This window comes from Eptesicus fuscus, chromosome 21 (genome assembly GCF_027574615.1).
Source record: "Eptesicus fuscus isolate TK198812 chromosome 21, DD_ASM_mEF_20220401, whole genome shotgun sequence".
NCBI lineage: Eukaryota > Metazoa > Chordata > Mammalia > Chiroptera > Vespertilionidae > Eptesicus > Eptesicus fuscus.
This window is the reverse complement of record NC_072493.1, coordinates 41,510,314-41,533,985: the sequence shown is the minus strand read 5'-3', so window position 1 is coordinate 41,533,985 and position 23,672 is coordinate 41,510,314. Positions and strand designations below refer to the sequence as shown.

The following is a 23,672-nucleotide window of genomic DNA, read 5'->3' as shown; positions in this document are numbered from 1 at the left end:
GAGCTCTGAGGGACAGTGGGCCCCACCTGAGGCTCTGTGCCCTGCCCCATCTCATGTGTGCGCCCTGGTCACTGTCACTGGCTGTCCGTCCTGCCTGCCCTGTCCTCTGCTCCAGTGTCCTCACATGGCAAGCCCCCGGGGGGTGGCTCTGAGGCCCTGGCTCATGGGAGGCCCCCCACAAGCCTTGGGGTGAATAGACTGCCTCCAGGACTCCTGTCCAGACCACCAAAGTGGGTGACAATGCTCTGGCTGTGCAGAGACAGGGAGTGTGTATGAAAGCTCGGTCTGCCTGGAACAGACGTGTCTGTGGGTGAATGTGGGACCCACGTGACCAGGTTTCCTGCCCTCACCGACCGGGGCTGCCTTCCCAGGGCACCCGTGTGGCGCGGTGCTGGGTCACACACCAAGGACACGACACTGGAGAGAGGACTTCGCACACTCGGGGCCACGCGGGCCTCTCTCAGACAGAACCAGGCTGGGCCTGAGCCCGCAGTGCCCCCGGGGGAGGCGGACAGCACCCCTGCAGCTGGGTTGGGGACGGAGCCTCGCTCAGCCTTTCTGCTGCTCACTGGCCCTGACGGGCGATGCCTGCGGAGAAAAGACCGAACAGCAAGCCCCGCGACGTACTTGTTCAGGTGGGAGATGACGTATTTGAAGACTTCGTGGTTTTCCTTTGGAAACTTCTTGAGTACTTCCTTGAGGGCATGCAACTTTTGCTCTCGGTCGTTGATTTCTGAGGAAAGAGAAAACCAAAGACTTCCATGGCCGAGGCTGGGTGTTCTGGGGCTCAAAGCGGACCCTGGTCCCGGACAGCTCCCGAAACCAGTGGGCTGGCGCCACCGAGGGTGTGCTGCGTGGCCGTCTCTGAGGGAAGCCCAGGGCTTTGAGAAAGGCCAGCCCCATCCTTCCCCGGAGCCTGTGCCAAGGCGCACACCTGGCAGTGGCTCGGGCCCTGGGGCCGGGCCCACCTCTGGGTCCCAGGCGCCCGCTGAAGGGGAGCACTGTGCGCCTGGAGCTTCCTGGCCCCCACCACCCGAGACTCAAGGATGCAAAGAGACTCCACCATAAAGAACACTATTCTTTGCTCATCTGGTTGCCCCTGGAGACAGGCATCTCAACGCAGAAAGCCCGCTCGCTTCCTGACCAGACGGGTGAGTGCTGCCACCCGCCCACGCCAACCGACTGTCTAGGGAGGGTTTGTCACAAAAGCAGGGCTCTGTCCTCTTCCTGGAGCCACAGGGACCCTCCGCACATCTCCCTATAGGAAGAGCCGACGGAAACAGTGGGGGATTCTCATGCAGTCCCTCCAAGGGTCTACATCCCCGCCCCCCGCCCGCCTTAGCCCATCAGGAAATCCTAATGTGCTAGAACACAAGCTCACGCCGGGCCTGCTCCAGTCACCCCACAAGCCTATGAGGCAGGGCTGTCCCCAGGGCAAGGATGAGGAATCTGAGGCGCAGAGCGGTTGCAGGACCTGAGGGGGACCACTGCGCTCCCTGGGGCTGGGCCATCTCAGCTGGGAGAGCCACCCGGGCCAGCGAGGCAAAGGGAAAAGGGCCAGAGCCCCCCGGGAGCCAGGGAGCCAGGACAGGTTCTCTGAGCGCGGGAGGGGGTCCCGGGGCTACTCCAGGGCTCAGCGCTCACAGCAGGGTCGTCCCAGGAAGAATGGCAGTTATCCCACAATGAGGGTTGTGGGGGTGGCTGGATGGGGGTCAATTAAGAAATACGATGGTTCCTCGTTGGTTTGGGGGCACAAGCTCCTTTGCCAGGCAGGAGCGCACAAGCCCCTCCTCACAAATAAGCCACGCACAAGCCTGCCCGAACTGGAGGCTGGCGGACTCCCAACCCCCGTGTGCTTTTTAAAAAAATATATTTTATTGATTTTTTACAGAGAGGAAGAGAGAGGGATAGAGAGTTAGAAACATCGATGAGAGCGAAACATCGATCAGCTGCCCTACTGGGGATGTGCCCGCAACCAAGGTACATGCCCTTGACTGGAATCGAACCTGGGACCCTTGAGTCCGCAGGCTGATGCTCTATCCACTGAGCCAAACTGGTTTGCCCTCCCCCCCCCCCCCGCGTGCTTTAGGAAGCCCGAGGGTCAGGCTGGGGCAGCGCTGGAGAAGTCTGGCTCAAGCTAGACTTGGAAGAAGATGGAACAGAAACAGCCGGCTGGGAGGGCGGGAGGTGCAGAGAGAACCTGCTGGGAAGTCCTGACCCACATGGTCCTGGGTGCGAATTCTGCCTCGGACACCAAGCAGCTGTGTGACTTTGGGGAAGTGACACATCCGAGTCACTTGTGTGTAAAGGGCTGATGACAGTGCCCCCCTCACTTGGCGAAGACACCCCATGAAGAACTCAGACAAGAAGCACCTGGAAGCTAGTCCGACTTTCAGAAAACCAGTGACGGGCAGCTGCGGAGATGGGCAGGATGAGCTGTGGAGAGCACTTGCTGGCAGGCCAACGAGCATGAAACTGGGTAAATTTTTGACTTGCAAGTGACTTGATAAAAATACACATTTTGTGAACATTTGCCTGTTAGAAAATGACCAAAAACAAAACAAAACAAAAAAAAATAAAAAGCCCACAGAAACTAATTATGTGGGGCCATTATCAGCTTCATTTCTCTGAACCCAAGATTTATTTTAAGGGTTCAACCTCAAGGGCACACTTTGTCTCTGGCCTTGAGTTTCAAGAAAAAGTTTCCTTAGAAACAGTAAGCGGCCCCGGAGGAGGAGCGTGTGCACGGCGGTCTCACTGAGCTCAGCACGGGCCCCCTCGGTGCGGGGCCCTGACACCCACAGCTGCGCGCTGTGACGGGGCTCCCACGGCCGCGGCACCTTCACCTCAGGCAGCCGCACCCGCCTCCTGGCTGGAGGCAGGAAACGGGGCTGGCAAGGCCACCGTCTGCCCTGGATGCCCCTCCTTCCTATCCGCTGAGCAACAAGGAGGGTTGCTTCCTCTCTCTTCCTTGGGGAAAAGGAGGGGGCAGGGAGGGGTTCACCGAGCCTGAGCCTGCTTTGATAGTAATTATGGACCACACCCAGGAATGCCAACCTCCTTCCTGACCCCGTGAGGCGCCCAACAAGGACCGCCATGGCCCCTCCCTGTGCTCCCCTCCTTCTCCCACTAGCTTCGCGGCGCAGGTGTCCAGGATGCTGAGAGCGTCAAGTGAGTGGCGGGAGGAGGAGGGAGGCCACAAAGGAGAGCAACAGGAAGTCTCCCAGCGCAAAGCCTGGCCCTGCATCTGCCACACGAACAGCAAGGCCCGCCTTGCTGATGTCCTCTGACTTGACCTTGTTCACTTCCCTCAGTGCCAAGGGGTCGACTCCAGGCTCACACCGGCAGCCTTTCCACGCCAGCCCGACCCCAGTGACTGCTTACTCCGGGCGTGCCGCAGCGCTGGCCGGGGATTTCGGCTGCTTCTGTGCAGCCCTCACCACCACCTGAGTGAAGGGGGGGCTGGGTTTACCCCACAGGCTGGCTAAGCAAACCTGCTCAAGAAGCAATGCCAAGGGCACACGGCTGGTGAGGGGAGGAGGGGAGGGTCCCAGGCTGTCTCCTGGGCCAGCACACCTGCTCTGGATCACCTGCCTTCCACCCCACTGCAGTGCCCCCTCCAACTTCACTAATCCTCTTCGGGGTGGGGGGTGGTAGTTAGAGGGTTTGGGCCCCCCAAGCTAACACACCACTCTTTTGAAATCAGGTGTCAGGTGAAAGCAAGACACTCTGGGAGAGGCAAGACAAAGTCTGGACACAGACCAGGCAACTTAGAACAACTGAGACCACAGAACTCAGGAGGAAGAGGAGGGGACCGCCAGAGACCACCGCGGACCTCAGAGACTAGCCCATCACTCCCTCCCGCTAGACAGATAAACCTCGGCTCGAAGAAGTAAAAATACTGGTCTAAGCTCACACACATTGGTGCCAGGGACCCTGATCTCAAACACCAGTCCTGCTTTGGTTGTGCCACTCTGCTGCCATCTTTGGCATCCAGGCTGCCAACCAGGCTCTAGGCTTGGATCTGCTGTGCCCAATAGTGCCTAGAGGAAATTCCTTGATGACCTTTGACCACCTGGCACACCGGCACCACCAGAAGAGGACAACGCCCAGCTCAGGGCCACACCCCTCAGTGAGGCATGCAGGCACACCCGTGTGCAGCCCCCACCTTTCCCGCAGGCGGGAAATGACTCCAGGGTGCCCTCCTGGAGGCTGAGCCCGCAATAGCCTGCTCAGTGTCCCCCCAGACCGAGGCAGGGACCGGCACGTGCTAGGAGGTGAGGGACAACCCCATGCTCTTCAGCAGCTATCTGGACAGACAAGCGGAAGCAGGACCCCAGGATGAGCAATGTCGCAAGGCAGCATGTGAGTGAGAGCCCAGTGAGCAGCGGGGCTGGTCCGCCTGGTGACCGGGCCAGTCTGTCGGTCAGTCCCTGCGGCCCTGTGTGGTTTCACCTGTAAATGGGATGGTGAGGTGGTGAGCTGCATCCTGAACCATTTTGGGTCACACATCCCTTGGACAATCTGATGAAAGCTACTGGTCTTCTCTATGGACTGAAATGTGCACACGGGTCTCGCCTGCAGTTATAGGTCCCTGGAGTCAGGGGTCCTTAGCCAGAACCTCCGCACTGAGACGGAGCCAGCCGCAGGGCTCCTTCCGGCACAAAAAGACAGAGGTCAGTGCCTGTGCGGCACTGGGTGGACCAGAGGGGTTCCAGACCGGCGGTGGGGGGCCTCGCGTATTGTGGGAGGTAAAGAAGGTGTGGAGCAGGAATAACTGATGACACTTTCTGAATGCCGAGGTGAGGTGTGAGGAGATGGAATGGGGAAGACAAAGCTGTTTCTCTGCCTCATGCCACCTCTTCCATGAAGTCCTCTCCCTTACTCCCTCCACACTGCCTTTTCTGTATTTCTAGCTCAGCTGGCTTCATTCTGCCTGGCAAACGGCTTACATGTGCACGCGGGGAGGGCAGGGACAATGTCTCACCACCGAAGGTCAAGCCTCAGCTTGCCACTCCCTAGCGCTATGCTGTTCTTCATTTCTCAGTCTCCCACACATCACCTTGAATGTGGTAGAAAGATGACTGGTGAATAATCACAAAAATCTCTATTTTGTGGGCACATTTTCAGCATGTTCAATATTGTGAAATTATGAAGCTAACAAAACAATTTGATAGTGACCTTGGTATTTGTTGTGATGGGATCTGAAACCATTTACAAGCCCTGAATACACACAGACACAACAGTTCTTAGGTATTAAGAGGAAAGAGCTGGTCAAGTTGATGTTGCCATGGAAACCCAGCCAGGCTGGGAACAGCTACTTTGGGGCTTGAGAATCTTTGTTCCATGTCCCTGAACACTAACTTTGGCACTGCCTGGTGGCTGTCTCTGGCTCAGTTAGCCACCCCTGACACACACAGCCCCACCCTCCCCTCAGCTGGCTTTGGCTGTCGGAGGTGCCAGGTCACTCCCCGCAACCAGGTTCAAGACAGAGCCCCGCTGACCAGCGGGGGCACAGGAAGCACAATAGGAAGGGGAAGCAGAAACCTCCACCCTTTTCCAGGCTGCAGTGGCAGCAAGAAGCTCCCTTCCCCAGCACTGGACGCTGCGGAAGCTGCTGTAGGAAGGGCAGCTGATTCCCTATCAATAACACCTCCCTCTCCTGCTCCCCGCACCCCCCCAACCAAAAAAATGCTATGTCAGCAATTCCCACAGAAACAATGGGATTCTGTTGGGTGCCAGGACTCTACTAGCCTCTAGATGGCGCCAAGTCAAGACAAATGCTGACAGGAATTCCCCTAGCGCCCATGCCTCCTCTCCCTAACTTCAGCCCAGGCGGAAAGAAAGCTGCTCCAGCGGAGATCTCCTATGTGTTTCACACCAGGGATTACTGGGAGGACCTCTATCAGGACGCAGGATCCAAGAAGAAGGGGACACCTGCCCCCCCCCCCCCCCAAGTCATCTGGAGAAACCCAACTCCTGTCCTGAGAAGGCAGATGGGAAAGAAGGCCAGATGAGCGATGTCGGCCTCAGAACTCTGCCCATCCCTGGTGGGCTTGGACAGGATTAGGAGCGATAAACAACGTTAATCTGCCAAGACCAAGTGGATAAAACATGGTGAGGGCAGCACCCAGGTGTGGAAACACATCAGGGGTGCAGACCATGGGAAGGAGACGCAGGGCCCCGAGCCTGCAGCAGTCAGGTCCTGACGGGCACCTCCACAGCGCAGGGGTGGCCTTCGCCCGCACCTCTAGTCACTGAAGCCACTACGAGTCCGTGACCCAGAACTTAAAGCTCTGCTGGTTTTGACCTCCCTCCAATTTCTGTCCATACCAGCCTTGTGAGTCAACTGTGCTTGCTTAAAACTCCCTCTTCTCAGTCCTGCTAGTGTGGCTCAGTGGTTGAGTGCTGCCCCATAAACTGAGAGGTCACCGGTTTGATTCCCAGTAGGGGATGTGCAGGAGGCAGCCGATTAATGATTCTCTCTCATCCATGTTTCTATCTCTCCATTCCACTCCCTTCCCCTCTCTCTAAAATCAATTAGAAAACACGCAGAAAACAAAGAAAAAATATCCTCCCTCTTTTGAGTTGGGCAGTGACAAGATGAAACTAATGTCCTGGGGTCCGAGAAACATGGCACCCCTTGGTCACTGGCAAAGACACCCCCTTCTGCTGCAGAGCGATGGCTGCTGGGGGCTTTGGTCTACCAGAAGTACAAGCTAGGAAGGCTGCCTCTGGCTAAAAAGGGTAGAAAGTGCTGCACATGGGAAGCTCCAAGAGGTCAGGTCCCCTCGGCCGAACTACCCCAAGTCCAGGAAAGGCTGCCCAGTGGGAAGGCCCTGCCTGAGAGAGGCAGGCCAGGGCAGGAGCAGCTGCCAGGGCAGGCGCGATAGCATGCAAAGATGGCCCTTCAAACAAGGGGCTAACTTGCTGTAGCCCCAAGTGATCATCTAGCCGGGGCCATTGGCCCTGGCCCTTTCCCTCAGAGGCTGGCTGACAGGAGGAGAGGGTGAGCCAGAGGCAGGGAATGGAAAGGAACACCCACCTCTAACAGGGCCTGTGGGAGCCCCACCTCTGTACCTTTCCTAATCTCATTTCATGAACAGGAGTAGGGACAGCAACATAGGAAACGGAGGGTCAGAGAACATCACAATATGCACAAGCAAAGGAGCACGGATTCAATCCGAATCTGACACCCAAACTAGGCTCTTACTCATGGAGTTTGGGGGACCCCCAGAGAAGAACCTCTGGTCTACAAAGGCAGGAGCCTCATTTGCAAGTCCCTTTGATGTCATCTTGTTAGTTGCCTTTCCTTCTGTCCTTTAAATCTCAGCTCCAAGAGCCACAGTGCCCGCCCCCGAGGGCAGGACCCATTCTTATGGTGCTGCGCCCCTCCCCTCTCCCTCAGTGTGCCCAATGCAGTCAGGCTGGGGTGCTGCCAGGGGCCCACGAGCAGGCTGGGTTGCCGGTACTCACTGTGCGCCTCCACCAGATCAACCTGCATGTTGTAGGGGACCAGGGGGTCAGGCAGCTCTGAGAAAAAGCTCTTCATGGCACCAGCCACGGTGTTCACTGTAAAGTCCTTCTCTGCCAAGTCCAGGTTGTGGTCTGAAAGGAAGTTGGAAGAGTGAGGCCAAGTCGATCTAAGCCGTGCAGAAGCAAAAGGAAACCCTGTGCTTGGGGGAAGTCAGAGAGACCTTGAGGACCCTGGGGGGCTGCCCAGGGCTGGCCTGGAGCCTGGGCAGGGCCTCAGGATTACCACAGACTAGACAGGAGCATCCCTGGTGCTGCTAAAAGGTTCTCAGATTCGCAGAGGCTGACAGCCAACACCTCCTTCCAAGGTCACCCCGTGAGTAGGAGCCGCACCCCCTTCTGTGCCATCCAGTTAGCTCCCTATGTCCGCCTGGATGTGTTGCTCCCTCTTCCTAACCTCCATCCCTCCAAGGGGAGAAAGGAAGGGGGCTTTCCTAAAAAGCTGGCTCACTTTTCCTGGTGGGTTGCAAACACATTACCAACAATCTTGAGCATTGTCACCTCAAGAAATTCAATAAAAAAGAAAACAACAACCCTACAACAATCTTGATTGCTGCCCCCATCTCCATCCCTTATGATGGTAGGACAGACAGACTTGTTCTTTTCCCTCTGGCCCCTCACAGCTTATGACCCCACTGACCTCTGTCTCTAGTTTTTTCTTTTCAGACTTGACTGCACTCCTGATTTGTAAGAAATCATCGACTGATAGTCATTAGCTGTTCCCATTTTGGGGGGGATAAGCTGTGTTACAGATTCTTGCATAATCGGTACAAGTGCATACCCAAGGGCGTGGCAATACCCTCATTTGGACCTCATGCTTCCTAGCCCAAAAGATGAACATGTGTCCCTTCTCTCGTGTCACCGCTAGCAGAGACCGACTGCAGTGTTGCAGTCGACGGCCCCAGTGCTTGGGCAGGCAGCCTGCTCCCGGCTGGCACTGGCAGCTGCTCTGTCACGCAGCCCGCACAGGCTGCCTGGCTTCTGAGCCTGGCTTGGTCCCCTCAGGCCCAGCTGTGCGTTTAGCCTAACCCTACTTTGATCCTTCCGTTACCTTCCTCCCTGGCCAGTGACATCTGAGAACTTGGATTGCTTTGGCTCATCTGCTGCTGGCACCGGTGGGTGAGACTCCTCGTCCACAGAATGCTCAGTGCTAAGAGGCAGAGTCCGGCCGAGGGTTGGGGTGAAATAGATTTGGCCTCTCAGAGCTGCCCTAGCTTAGGAGATGGGAGTCCCGCTAAGAGCAAGTCTAATTCATGAGAGTCCAGCTTTAGAAGCCTGAGTCCCAAGGCTCAGCTAATCACAAAATGTTCCCTTGCTTTCTCTCTCATGCACGGACTTTGTGAGAAGGGCACTCCTTTGTGGGAAGGGGCCGTGGCAAAATAAGTTTGTCTTCTCAACCCAACATTGTATCATGTGCACGTACTGACACCTGCATGGCCCGGGCCCAGGGAAGCAAGGCCCTTCAGTGGTGAATGAGGCATGTGCCAGGGTGACCCGGAACAGTGTCTGTGGGAGGTGATGGGCCGACACTGGCTTGGCAGGGGGATGTTTCCGTTTGCTGACAGGGCCTGTTCCTCCGCCGCGGCAGTGTGACTATGGAGGCGATACTAACTGGGGCCAAATGCTTTTTCTTCCTCAGTCACCAAGCCAGCACCCCTTGCTCTGGGCTGTGTGTGGCAGGAGCACCCCCAGGGCTGAACTGCAGCTCCCTCAAGGGGCTCCATTGGCAGTTTGGCTGTCGTGGTCGCCTTGACTGCCTCCGGCCTCCGATGCTCAGCAGGCTGTGGCCTTACCTTGATCAAACTGTCTCTGCAGACTCTCCATCTCTGACTTGTTCCCGCTGACCCGGTAGATGCCTTCAGTGCTCAGTCCTGAGGAGAAACAAGCAGGTGTCTTAGGTGCAGGCAGTGGAGAGCAGAGACGGAGGGGGACACTCGAGGAGAGCATGAGGCACCTTCCATGAGAGGGGAAAGGGCTAAAGCAATTTCCTAGATACTTCAACCTATTTCCCCCATATTCTTTTTACTAGAGGCCCAGTGCACAAAATTTGTGCACGGGTGTGTGTGTGTGTGTGTGTGTGTGTGTGTGTGTGTGTGTACCTCAGCCCAGCCTGCACCTTCTCCAATCTGGACCCCTTGAGGGCAGTCGGACATCCCTCTCACAATCCAGGACTGCTGTCTCCCAACTGCTCACCTGCCTGCCTTCCTGATTGCCCCTAACCGCTTCTGCATGCCAGCCTGATCACCCCCTAACCACTCCCCTGCCAGCTTGATTGCCCCTAACTGCCCTCCCCTGCAGGCCTGGTCAGCCCTAACTGCCCTCCTCTGCAGGCCTGTTCCCCCTCAACTGCTCTCCCCTGCAGGCCTGGGTCCCCCACAACTGCCTTTCCCTGCAGGCCCGGTTGCCCCCAACTTCCCTCCTCTGCCGGCCTGGTCTCCCCTAACTGCCCTCCCCTACAGGCTTGATCGCCCCCAACTGCCCTCCCTTGCAGGCCTGGTCCCTCCCAATTGCCCTCCCCTGCTGGCCTGATCGCCCACAACTGCCCTCCCTTGCAGGCCTGGTCCCTCCCAACTGCCCTCCCCTGCTGGCCTGATCACCCACAACTGCCCTCCCTTGCAGGCCTGGTCCCTCCCAATTGCCCTCCCCTGATGGCCATCTTGTGTCCACACGGGGGCAGCCATCTTGTGTGTTGGAGTGGTGGTCAATTTGCATATTACTCTTTTATTAGATAGGATTCCCCATTGATTTTTAGAGAGTGGAAGAGAGGATGGAAGGGGGAGAGAGTGGGGAAGAGAGAAATATCAATGTGAGACACACATGATTAGTTACCTCTGGTACACCCCCCAACCGGGGTCAGGGATCAAACCTGCAAAAACCCGGGTACATGCTCTTGACCGGGAATTGAACCCTCGACCCTTCACAGTGTGCAGGTCAACGCTCTAACCACTTAGACACACCAGCCAAGGTCCCCATATTCTTTTTCACTTAAAAATTTAAAATACTTGATTTTGAAAAAATCAAAATAATATAGAAATACATCAGCCAAAGATAACTTTGTCCAGTTCGATGTATACTCTTGAATTTTATTTTTTTTTAAGAAAAGGGAGATAATATTCTCTTAACCTACCCTTTTCACTTACCAACTATGTTGTGAACTTACTCTAGTCATTAAATATTCTTATTTTTTTACAATATGATTTTAAAGACATCAAAGGATATAGTAACTTTAAAAATAGTCCTATTGTTAATCATTTAGGTTTTCCCAAGTTTTCACTGTTAGAAATAACCCACAATTATGTTTTTTTGGATAGCAGTAACTATAACAGATTCTTGGCAGTGTGTATTTCTTACTTTGTGAATTTCCTATTCACATTCTTGTTTATTTTCCTGTAAGAGTGGTTCTTCTCATTTTGTACTTGAAAGAAGTCTTAGAATATTAAGCAATTGCCTGTGTTAATGTTATAAACATTTACATTTTTTGCCTTTTTGTTATTGGTCTTCTACTTTTGTGTATTACATTTTTTTAAAGTACATAATTTAAACATTTTTGGTTTTTAAGACCAGTCATTTTCTTTATGATGTATTCCTTTGTTTTAATGCCTAATATGGATTTTCCTATTCTTAGTTTAGTTTCTATTTCTTTCTTCTTTCATACCTTTTTTAAAAAAACAAACAAACATTTTATTGATTTTTTTTTTACAGAGAGGAAGGGAGAGGGATAGAGAGTTAGAAACACTGATGAGAGAGAAACATCGATCAGCTGCCTCCTGCACACCTCCTACTGGGGATGTGCCCGCAATCAAAGTACATGCCCTTGACCGGAACTGAACCTGGGACTTTTCAGTCCGCAGGCTGATGCTCTATCCACTGAGCCAAACCGGTTAGGGCTTTCATACCTTTTTAAAAAAACATTTAACTCTGGAACTTACCAGGTGTACCGTGTTAGGTAAGGAAAAAAACCCAATACTAAAATTCAACTAAATAGTATAGAAGAATATAAAGCATCGACTGAGCGACTGCTGGCCTCCACCCTTCACTCCCACCCCTTGGCAGAGTAGATTCTAAGCCTTGTCCACTGACTCCATCTCCCCTTCCAGGGAAGGAAAGTCCACTGTTGCCCCCTTACATCACAGTCTAAAGGACAATTAAGTCCCTGTGGAAACCAAGACGGGGTCTCAGGGCCAAACCAATCCCGGTCCCTTCTGAAGAATGGCTTCGAGCAGCTCTGGCCGGCTGATGGGCACTGAGGAAGTGCCCTGAGCTACCACTGCACACACACCAGAAGGCAGTGCAGGCAGTGGAGAGAGGGCCCCATCAGGCGAGATAAAAGCAGCCGGCCTGCCTGTTCCTGGGGCCCCAGATTAGTGGCAGGTGAATTCTGAAGAACACAGAAGCAAAAGTCATCAATTCCTGGCTTAAAAGCCATTAATTGCAGACCGGTCTTTCACCCCAGAGAAAAAGGGGTTAATGGATCGGTCCCAAGGACACCCTATGATGCAATGTCTAGATTATGAAGGAGCTGCCATCACTGCTCCCGGTGAGAGAGGTGCAGACACTTTCTAACCTGAGGCCCCAGATGCACCCCGGCTCAGTGGTGCCCCCTTTTGGAATGAAAGTGCCTTCCTGCACCCACCCACCCTCATTCATTTATTGAAGAATGATAATACCATTGAATCCTCAGTCCCCAATGGCAGGAGCTACTAAATGAAGAGAATACAAACGAGAAGAGTGAGGTTCAGAAAGGCCTTGGCCCACACGGCACAGCGGGTAAGTGGTAGACTGGTCTAAGTCCAGGGCCTTTCCCACCCTCTGTGTCCACACTGTTCTGGAAGTCACTTGACATTTATCCACCAGGCTGAAGTCCAGACCAGTCTTTCCTCCCAGAAATACCACACTTGAGTAAAGTCCACTGGCCCTCGGCATTCTGGTAGCTTTGTAGATGGTACATCCCCTATTGTTGTCAACCCAAAGGTCAGAGGTGAGGGGCTGGACCTTGTGCACCATCCCCAGTCAGTAATTTTACAGTGGTCTCTTTTCTCAGTGACTTCTCTAAACTGTTCACAGATGTATTTAAACTTCCTACTTATTTCACCTCTCCAGTGATACATATCACATGCTTATACATGAAACCATCCACATTTGGGCAAGCCCTGGGTGGGTAGGTGTCAGCAGGCTCAAGCCTTCCCCACTGGGCTGAGAAAACTATTTCCTAGGTAGTCTTCTCTTGACCTGACTACCATCCCTCTCCAATGCAAAGAAAACAAGTAGCAGGAGCTTCCGAAGTCCTTGAGAAAGTTGCACTGCCCTCTCCGAGCCCCAGTGTGGAGAGGCACTCTCTCAACTTCAGACCCTCACAGCCTCAGGCTATTCTATCATCTCTGCAACCCTGACCTTCAGCTCAGACAGAGCAGTCCTCTGCATTGTCTCCTAATGGCCACTTGCCCAGCATCACAAGGCAGAAAACAGAGTGCAAATTAGTTATCTGGAAATTTTCAGAGGTATGGGCTGCCGAAACCTCACTAGATCCATGATAACAAAAAGGGAAGCATTTGAAAGTGCAAGGCCAGCTCCACAGCATCAATTAATCATCAACTTAGCATTTCCTGTAATGCGGATGCTTGTTTACTTTATGAAATCCCATTTTAAAATAGTAATTCCACCGCCGCCCTACACAACACCATACCATAATTTAGAAAAGCTATTATTTGCTTGGCCAGTACAACTTTTCACAACTACTAATTAGACAGCAATTAAATAACAACAAAAACTGTAGAGCAGACTTTGAACACCATGAAGGCTGTGAGTAAAACGGAGGGCTAGTGACATCAGGTGATATGGGTGAGGATGCAGGTGAGAACGGACACCTGACAGGCGCCGGCAGCCACGGAGGCTGGATTCTAAGGGGGGCGTGTCCTGGGACTCACGGGCCCACACAGAAACACTCCAGAGGTGACTGGCTCACGCCTGCCGGCAGGAAGCACAGTCCTTACCAACAGTAGCCCCCAACCATAATGTCTGCTCCATGCCCACGAGTCCACCTGGGAAAGCTTCAGCCTTGAACTGTGGGGCATGTCTACACACAGAAATCGCCGAAGACCCCACTACTCAAGCAATCTCGGAGAAAGGCCTTTTTACTTCCATAAAAAAAAAAAAAAAGCCCTAATGGTTTCAAATATCTACTCTGTTTTATGTTTAAGTTAATCTCTGGGAATAGAACAAGACAAAGTTCAGAATGGCCAAGGTCACTATCTTCAAATATCTGAACTTCCATGCTGAACAGTTTTGTTCCAAAGGCTCAAGAGACCGGAGCTCCAACTAAGAATGGAAATGACAGGAAGGCAAATCTTCTCTCAATATATAAAATTATGCATAGCTACAGCTGTCATTCCTTGGAGTGGGCCAGAGCTTTTGAACTCCCTCCTCACGGATAGCCATCTGTCTAGAATGCTGTTTAAAAAGATTAGTATCCGGTCTAAGAAGATAGTAATAACAATAATAAACCATTTACTGACTGCTTACCATGTGCGAGGCACATAATGCTAAGTGCTTACCATACATTTTACATTAACTCATACCCCAGCCCCAGAGAGGTTATTACTAATCCCATTTTAGAGATGGGAATGCAGAGGCTAAGGGGTAAGTAATGCACAAGATTAGAGTGGACTGAGATTTGAATCCCATCCCACCCTAGAGCCTTCATATTTTTACTTTTATGTTTTAAACTAGAGGCCCGGTGCACAAAATTCGTGCACGGAGGGGGGTTTGTCCCTCAGCCCAGCCTGTACCCTCGCCAATATGGGACCCCTCAAGGGATGTCCGACTGCCCGTTTAGGCCCGATCCCACCGGGATCGGGCCTAAACGGGCAGTCGAACATCCCTCTCACAATCCAGGACTGCTGGCCTGCCTGCCTTCCTGATTGCCCCTAACCGCTTCTGCCTGCCAGCCTGATCACCCCCTAACCACTCTGCTGCCAGCCTGTTTGCCCCCAACTTTCCTCCTCTGCCGGCTTGGTCACCCCTAACTGCCCTCTCCTGCAGGGTTGATCACCTCCAACTGCCCTCCCTTGCAGGCCTGGTCCCTCTCAACTGCCCTCCCTTGCAGGCCTGGTTCCTCTCAACTGCCCTCCCTTGCAGGCCAGGTGCCTCCCAACTGCCCTCTCCTGCTGGCCATCTTGTGGTGGCCATTTTGTGTCCACATGGGGGCAGTGATATTGTGTGTTGCAGTGATGATCAATCTGCAGATTACTCTTTTATTAGATAGGATAGAGGCCTGGTACAGGGGTGGGGGCCAGCTGGTTTGCCCTGAAGGGCGTCCCGGATCAGGTGGGGGTTCCCTTGGGGTGTGGGGTGGCCTGAGCAAGGGGCCTGTGGTGGTTTGCAGGCCGGCCACGCCCCCTGGCAACCCAAGCGGAGGCCCTGGTATCTGGAATTTATTTTCCTTCTACAACTGAAACTTTGTAGCCTGGAGCAGAGCCAAGCCTGGGGTTCCCTCCGAGGCTGGCAGCCATTTGTGTTGGGGTTATAATTGAAACTTTGTTGCCTTAAGCGGGTGGGCCTGGCCAGGGTGTGCGGAAAGCTTTGCTTCCCCTGTTGCTGGTGGCAACCCTGGCCTGCTCTTTCAAGCTCCATTCTGCCGCCATTTGTTTGAATTTGTTTACCTTCTATAATTGAAACTTTGTAGCTTGAGTGGAGGCTTAGGCCTGGCCAGGGCAGGCGGAAAGCTTGGCTTCCTCTGTTACCTAGGAAACCTTGCTCTCTGTGGCTGTAGCCATCTTGGTTTGGGTTAATTTGCATGCTCGCTCTGATTGGATGGTGGGCATGGCTTGTGGGCGTGGCTTGTGGGTGTGTTGGAGGTATGGTCAATTTGCATATTTGTCTATTATTAGATTAGATTACTGGTTCTCTAGCCGAAACCAGTTTGGCTCAGTGGATAGAGCGTTGGCCTGCGGACTGAAAGGTTCCAGGTTCGATTCCGGTCAAGGGCATGTACCTTGGTTGCGGGCACATCCCCAGTAGGGGGTGTGCAAGAGGCAGCTGATCGATGTTTCTCTCTCATCGATGTTTCTAACTCTCTATCCCTCTCTCTTCCTCTCTGTAAAAAAATCAATAATAAAAAAATAAAATAAAATAAATTACTGGTTCTCAAAATCGCACATGTATCCAAATCTCCTGAAGGGCTTGTTATAATACCATATAGGTTCCACCCATAGAAGTTTCTGACTCTCTCTCTCTCTCTCTCTCTCCCCCTCAGGTCCGAGACTTTGCATTTCACACATTCCGGGTGATGTAGATCCTGCTGGTCAGGGAGCTACACTTTGAGAACTGCCACTCTAGAACATGGCTCAGGCCTCTAAGGTCTCTCTGAATTCTATCATTAAATAAAATTAGAGGGGGCGGGGGGAGATGATACACAAGGAAAAATAAATACCAGATACTTTAGGAACAAAACATTTCCAAAAAGTATTAAAATTGCTGCTTTTTATTTATTATTAATTTTTTTGTTAATCCTCCCCAGGATATTTTTTCCATTGATTTTTATGGAGAGTGGAGGGGGAGGGGAAGAGGGAGAGAGAGTTAGAAACATCAATGAGAGAGAAACATCCATTAACTGCCTCCTGCACACCCACTACTGGGGATGTGCCCGCAACCAAGGTAATGCCCTTGACCGGAATCGAACCCGGGACTCTTCAGTCCACAGGCCGACGCTCTATCCACTGAGCCAAACCGGTTAGGGCAGGGCTGCTTTTATTTTTAAGCAAGCCCTTATGCACTATTGAAACTTTTAACCTTGGCCAGGTCTGACTGTTATAAAAATGTTTAAAAATAGTCAAGAGAAAAGCAGAGACCTGATTCTTCTTTTCAGTATTTACGGAGCACCCACATGGCAGAGAAGGTCCTTTCCAGCGTAGTCTCCTCAAAACTATTTTGGTGACATAGGAAGGCTAGATGGCCCACCAATGCCAGCCATGAGGTGTTGAATGGGCTAACAATGGGCATATTTCACTGTGATTTTCCCATCACAGCAAATGCTGCTGGCCCTGGCTCCTGAGAGATGCCTGTGGCACTTACTTGGCAGACGAGGGGCATTAGGGAAATGGACGGGCGACCAGCAGGAGCTTGGAAATCAAGGGGAGAATCACCTCCTGCCCTGGTGTGTCTGGTTTTCTGAACCGTCCAAACAAGTGTTTATTCCTGGATCGCAAGCACCATGGCTCAGCACCTGTGCTCTTGGCCAGACCGCACCTCTGCTCAGGCACACCAGGACTCAGTTCCCCCGTTTCCTTTCTAGTACAAATCACTACTTCCTCCAAGTCACACTCTGACTGTTTTGTTTTTTTTACTTTCTATATTTAGATATAAAAACTCAGCACTTTAGTCCTTTAACTGGAGCTGCCAGGGCTCTGAAGTGTCACACACCAGATAGGTCTTAACTACCAACAACTTTGGTGGAAAGAAACACCTGTCACAGACAAGCTCCTTCTCTAAGAGGAAAGTCTCAGGCAGGCCAGATTTCAAGGCTAGAGGGGTGCTGAGAACTCAGGGAGAGAAGGAAACTCCCTCGAGCATAAAAAAATCCAAACTGTCGTGGCGAGGACTGACCTCTGGGGAACAGCAGAGTAAGAGGCTCTCCTTTTGGGTCCGATGCCAACTGTGTATCTATATAGTCCATCGCCGCCTTCTGAGGACCACACTGCAGCACCCCCGCCTCCACGGAAGATGAAAGGACAAGGGAACAGCGGAGTATTTAGGTCGAAAGCAGGAGCCACTTGCTGGATGTAAGACCCTGGGCAACTGTGTCTCAGTTTCCTTCTCTGCACAACAGAGAACAGTGCCCATTTCATACCCTGCTGGTGTGCATTTAGGAGACCTTAGCAAAGGGCTGAAGGAGTAAATATCATGCTAATGACCTAACTGGAAAGGAAGTTAGCAAGTGGAAGAATTTTGTTGTCAGGGAGACATGGGTTCGAATCTTTTAAAAAATATATATATTTTATTGATTTTTACAGAGAGGAAGGGATAGAGGGATAGAAACCGGTTTGGCTCAGTGGATAGAGCGTCGGCCTGCGGACTCAAGGGTCCCAGGTTCGATTCCGGTCAAGGGCATGTACCTTGGTTGCGGGCACATCCCCAGTGGGGGGTGTGCAAGAGGCAGCTGATCAATGTTTCTCTCTCATCGATGTTTCTAACTCTCTATCCCTCTCTCTTCCTCTCTGTAAAAAATCAATAAAATATATTAAAAAAAAAAAAGACCTATGGGTGACTGTTTAAAAAAAAATATATATATATACTTTTAGTGATTTCAGAGAGGAAAGGAGAGGGAGAGAAAGATAGAAATAGAAACATCAATGACGAGAGAGAATCATTGATCGGCTGTCTCCTGCACGCCCCACACTGGGGATTGAGCCCACAACCTGAACCTGGGCATGTGCCCTGACTGGGAATCGAACTGTGACCTCCTGGTTCATAGGTCGATGCTCAACCACTGAGCCATGCCAGCTGGGCTTTATTCCCTTTTTGCAGACAGCAAATGGAGCTCCGAGAGGCTAAGCCATTTACTCAAGGACACAGAGCTAGTAAGTGGTGGGGGCAGGATTTAAACTGGCTCACTCAAGTCTCTGCCTCAATGATCGTGCATTTAAACATTATATTATTACCTCAATGTTAACCCCTGTACCCTTTTCCCTTAAATATTGTATGTAGGGTACATCCCATAAATGCCAGATTCATTATGGGTTGTAAGAATTTTCCATTCCTCCCTTGTTTACTCATATGCATTCATGTCTTCGCTCACACCCCGTTCAGTGTTCTCATCTGTCAATTGGAGGATTGAGGAGGAAGAGCCGGAGGAAAACTGCGGCCTCCTCTCCACATAGAAAGCAGCCAATGGAAAGCGTCCTGGCTTTATTCCTACAATAAAGTTCTACTATTGATAACATTACAGCGTCCCCACCAGATCTGCCTGTTGCCTTCCTGTTCTGGATGTGCTCAGAATGATTTTCTGGCTCTTCTATTCCTTGAACACTAGGGTCACTCTGCCCCCTCCAGTGCCCCTTTGTTAGCTGTCTTTCCTCGGTAATTCCCTCGTCAATCAAGATCTGTTTCTGGCAATGCCAGACCTCCTTTCTCCCCACGACAGAATGCCACTAACACTCTATTATGACTGCTTGACCGGGTGTTAGCCCCACAAGTCGGCACTGCAGCTTTGTAAATTTCCAACGCCATTGTATGTACACACAGCCATGTCATCAATCTCCAGGCTGGGGAGGAAGGGAGAGAGATCTGGAGGGGAAGAGATGAAAATATCACACCAGGTCTGGGGCATCATATGGCTCTAGCATCTGGCTGATCCTTTATAAGCCCCCCATGTACTTACTGTCATTAACCGTGAAAGCGGGCTTCTGGACCCTGCTGAGCCTAACAAGGGGCTCTGTTTTCCCTGACTTTCAAGAAAACGCATACCCCACAGTATGTTTACGAAACCACAATGACCAAGTGAACTTCACACCAGCAGCCCAGAGCTGACGCTGCCTGTTCCGGGCAGCCCAGCATGGAGAACAGAGGAGTGTGATCCATAATCGAGGTGAGCAGGCTGCACTCCGCAAAGCAGCCACAAATGTTCAAAGCCACGGGCAGCTGGGGGCCCTCCTGTCAAGAGGGCCAGCGTCTTTTGGGCTCTGAGTGTGACTTCACGAGTGTAAGCCCAGGAATGGCAGGGTGACTCTGGAGGTGGAGCTGGTGACACTACAGTGAGGGGTCTCATTGGCTAAACAAAGAACTAACTACCAACAAAGAAACAGTCCTAACTAGCACACAGGTATAGTATGTCGCCACCATCACCGCCATCTCCATGCATACAATACCAACTTCTCTTCCCTAGTACAAAAGCTCCTTGAGGTCAGGGCAGATTCCTCCCAAGCATTAATGAGGGCAGAGGTTAACGCCTTTCAGCTTCTGGGATCCAAAAAACCACGAAAGGAACAGCCATGTCACCAAGGACAGCCAGTGTCCTTCCTTTCCTGGTCTCTCTCTTCCCTCACTAAGAAAGAGCATTTTTTATACGTTAGAAACCTATAATCCTCTGGCAGGAAAGCTGATCGTGGTCCCCACTGGCCTATAACTCTTCCACTCTAGGATAAAATACACACTTCTCCACACATGGCCTGGGTGGCCTGCATCACTGCCCAGGCCTGTGTCGCCTCACCCTCCCCGGCCCCCCACCTCCCAGCCCCCGACTTCACTCTAGTCACCTGGCCTTTCAGGGACTCAAAGCACTGACCCCTTCCTGTCTCAGGGCCTTCCTACAAGTTGTTCCTTCTACTTTTACCTCCAGTTTTTGGCTGACTAAACATTGCTCCTTCAAAGTGGTCTCCCTTGACCCCTGATCTAAATAAAGTCTGTTATAACAATAACTGCGTAGATTTATGCAGTGCTTATACTATGGGCAGGCATAGTGGTAAGCATTCTACCTGCCTTATCTCAGCAAGCCCTCACAACCCGGTGAGTTAGCTGTATAACACCAGTATATTGTTCCCATTTTACAACGGAAGAAAACTGAGCCACATGGCAAGCCAATGGTAGGGCTGGTCTCCAAACCCAAGCAGCCTGACTCCAGAGCCTGTGTTTAATCACCACCCTCCACCGCCTCCATACCTGTCCTATACAGCACTGGGCAAAATCTGAAAATCACCATACGGCTGTGTGCTTATCTGCTGAATGCGGAACCCCAGCAGGCCTGAGAGCAGGCAGTGTTTTCTGACTGCCCCCCTATGTACCTGGACTTGGCATAGTAACTCATTCCTGGAGAAGCCATTCAGTAACTATCAATGCAAAGGAGGGAAGGAGGGACATATGCCTGAAAATATACGTGCAGTTTCTCTGGCTGAAGAGAGGGAGGGAGTAGACTGAAGGAGTTTGTCCTCAACTAGCCTAGTGCCTCAGGCATGCGGGTAGGCCTTCAGGGCCAGGCCAGCACAGGGAAAACTACATCAGTAAGTGTACCCACCTCCCTTCTCACCTTCCTTTAGGGCAGGGATGGGGAACATCCAGCCCCTGGGCCATATGGGGCCCCCTAATTAATTTGGTCTGGCTCTGCCAAGGCATAAGAGGTGAGTTAATTAAATGTTTGACCAAATGCAACAGGCTAATTTAAGTGGATAATTTTGTATGGCCCACAAATGATGTTATAACTATCCAAATGGCCCCTGGCAGAAAAAGGTTCCCCACCCCTGCTTTAGGGACTGGTTAAGAGTCTGCTTTCACTGCCCCAGCTACTCCCTCCCGAGGGAAGTCACAGGGTGACGTAATTCCCCAGGGGCAGTCCTCTGCTAGGTGTGCTCTCCCCATCGGGGTGTTCACTTTTATGGGGCAGGGACATGGTTTGGCTTTGGTGGAGATCTGCACCCCGCCTCTCCCACACACATGAGGGAGGAAGGAGAACAGGCCAAAGGAGCTCTCCCAGGCAACAGTTCAATGGCACAGTCAGGCCAACTCCATGAAGGCCGAGGGGAGGACCGGCAGCTGACCATGGGTGCCAGTTCCCTGGCCACTCTTCGTGGGCAGCCTGCTGCCCTGCGTGTGGGGCGGCCACAGCCTCCTCTGCTCTCAGCTGGCCAAGGGCGAGCGGCCTGTCTCCCTGAGCTAGCTCACTGCTGCCGAGGGAAAGTGCAGTGGAGTCGCCAGGCCAGGAGGGCCTGTCGGAACTGTCTCAGGGATCTGGGCTCCCCCAGACTATTTCTGTCTTGGCTGGAAGCGCAGAATTCCTCTGTGGAACAAGCTTTCCTTCTCTTTGGCTGCTGGGCTCTCCAGGCAGCTTGCCAAGCCATGCTGTTCCGATCAGGGCACTGGGTCCTGAGGAAACCCGCTGGCAGTGCTGAGACACAAGCTCCATGAACTCCGCTATCCGTGAGAGGCACGAGTGGAGCTGCCCGCCCACTCTGATGGCGTGGGGGCATTTCTGGAAGGCAAGTGACTTGTGTTTATCATACAAACAAGCAGAGAACGGAGGGTGGTGAGAAATGGGAACATGGGAGGTAGTCAAAAACAGTACAGAAAGCTTTGTTTTAAAAGTATTTGGGTAATGGGAAAGCAACTCACTAACAAACCTGGAATTATAGGGGAGGGAGAGATTAAGTAACATAGAACCCCCATAAAAATCACAGCAAATGAAACCACACACCTCATATTTTAGTACTTTGTCATCAATTCAAAGCATTATAAATATGGCAATTACATAAAGCCTGTTGGTGTATTCAAGCTGTAACTGCACCTATTAAACTGTTACAGTGATAGATGGGAGTATCTATCCTGAAATTAGCTGCCTTCTCCGAAAGGAAGAATTACAGAGACCGAGGCTGACAGCAGGGAAATCACTGACTGGATTGAGCAGCTCCAATCGCACCAAATCTCCACAACAGCTCTAGAAAGAGCCTACGATGAATGTGGATGACAATACGGAGACTTTTACTTAGGGCAGCTGCTCACCACGTGGGAAGGAACTTAGTAAACTTCTTCTTTCTTTTTTTAGTGTGTGGGTCTTGACTTCGTGCAGGAAAGATTTCACAACGTGAGTACAGGTGTTTGAGAGAGTGTGTTCATTAAAGCAGGGACAGTGACACAGGAAGGGCTTAGCATAGAAGAAGCTACAGGAGAGTCCAGGCGGGGCTGCTTTGGCTCACTAGGAATTCAAGAGAAAAGGGGGCCTTGGAGACAGGTTCAGGGGGTTAGCCCAGCATGAGCTGCCGCTGCCTGCTGCTCCCCTAGATGCAAGTCTCGTGGGTACCCCCAAGTTTAGGTGACTGTAGCCTTCTCTCCTCCACTGCCAGAGGGAAGGAAGGCGTGGGCATGCTCCCTAGGGAAAAGCGCCCTTGGTAAACTTCTGAATCCAGTTTAATCTGATGCTAGAAAGCTCACAGCTTCACAGAAGGGCTGGAATGTGGGCCTCTGCCCCAAGGACTATGGGATTTGTTTCCGTCTCATAAAAAGTGCTTAGTGCTTGCCCTGGCTGGTGTGGCCATCCTGCTCCAAGAGGTCGCTGGTTCATTTCCCAGTAGGGGGCATGCAGGAGGCAAGCTAATCAATGTTTTGCTCTCACAAGCAATGTTTCTCTCTCGGTTTCCCTTCCCCTCTCTCTAAATCTCTTCCGTTGGGGGTGTTCCGGAGTTGTATCCTTTATAATAAGCTGTAAAAGTAAGTATAGCATTCCTGAGTTCTATGAGTAATTCTAGCAAATTATTGAACCTGGGAAGGTGTGGGAACCCCCGACTTTGTGGCCAAGTCAGACGAAGTGTGGGTAACCTGGGAACCCAATACTTTGCAACTGGTGTCTGAAGTGAGGGCTGTCTTGTGGGACTGAGTCTTTAGAGCGTGATGATAACTTGGGGTGGTGTCAGAATTGAATCGTAAGACACCTCGTTGGTGTTAGAGTAGAAGCAGTGCTGGAAAAGACCCCAGATATTTGGTGTCAAAGGAAAAACCGAACCCTCTCATGCAGTGAGAGAGAGAAGGCTACAGGCCAACATTAGCTGGCCTCGCTCCACTGCTTCATGAGTTGCCAGGGCCCCACTTGATCGATCTTCTTTGGGCTTCAAATGACCTCAGTGAAAGGAGGCAATATGGCCAAGGCGGTAATGGCTCTGGGTTAAAGTGCTAGCTTCTATCCGTCTTCATCTTTCAGAACCCCACTTTCTTCATCAGAAATTGGGAATTACACCTATCTCAGAGCATCGCTATGCGGGTGAAACGAGATTCGTGGAGACACTGAGCACAGGAGCAATGTGAGCTCCTGACTGACACTCAGAACGCATGTCTCCCTTAATACACACAACTACCCTGCAAGAGCTATTTTCATCTCCATCTTACAGTCCAGGAAACCGAGACTCAGGGAAATGAAGAACCTGCCCAGGCCACACCTGCCACGCTGCCCGCAGATGCCGCTCTGGCCCCCCTGGAAGGCTCTGCGCTGCACACTAGGCTAAATAAAGAGCCTTGCCAACGAGATGAAGCAATCGGGATGCACTGACAGCTGTAGGAAATCAGCCTGAGTAATGGTTTGGCCTTTTGTCCTGCTGTCTCCAATCAGGGCAACATTATAATTTGCTCTCAGTTAGTTATGAAGCTGAGAAATATATGCCTATTACTAA

At 51.9% G+C, this 23,672-nt stretch overlaps 1 protein-coding gene across 1 annotated transcript in view; it reads right to left on the bottom strand.

Annotated features, from left to right (window-relative positions):
- Positions 1 to 23,672, bottom strand: part of ARHGAP35 (Rho GTPase activating protein 35) — a 140,334-nt gene that overhangs the window by 455 nt on the left and 116,207 nt on the right. The window contains exons 4-6 of the mRNA XM_008154436.3: positions 9,327 to 9,404; positions 7,477 to 7,608; positions 628 to 733 (exon numbers count right to left, since the gene is read on the bottom strand). Of these exons, the coding sequence (XP_008152658.2) occupies positions 628 to 733; positions 7,477 to 7,608; positions 9,327 to 9,404 (316 nt within the window). The remainder of the gene's footprint in view (positions 1 to 627; positions 734 to 7,476; positions 7,609 to 9,326; positions 9,405 to 23,672) is intronic.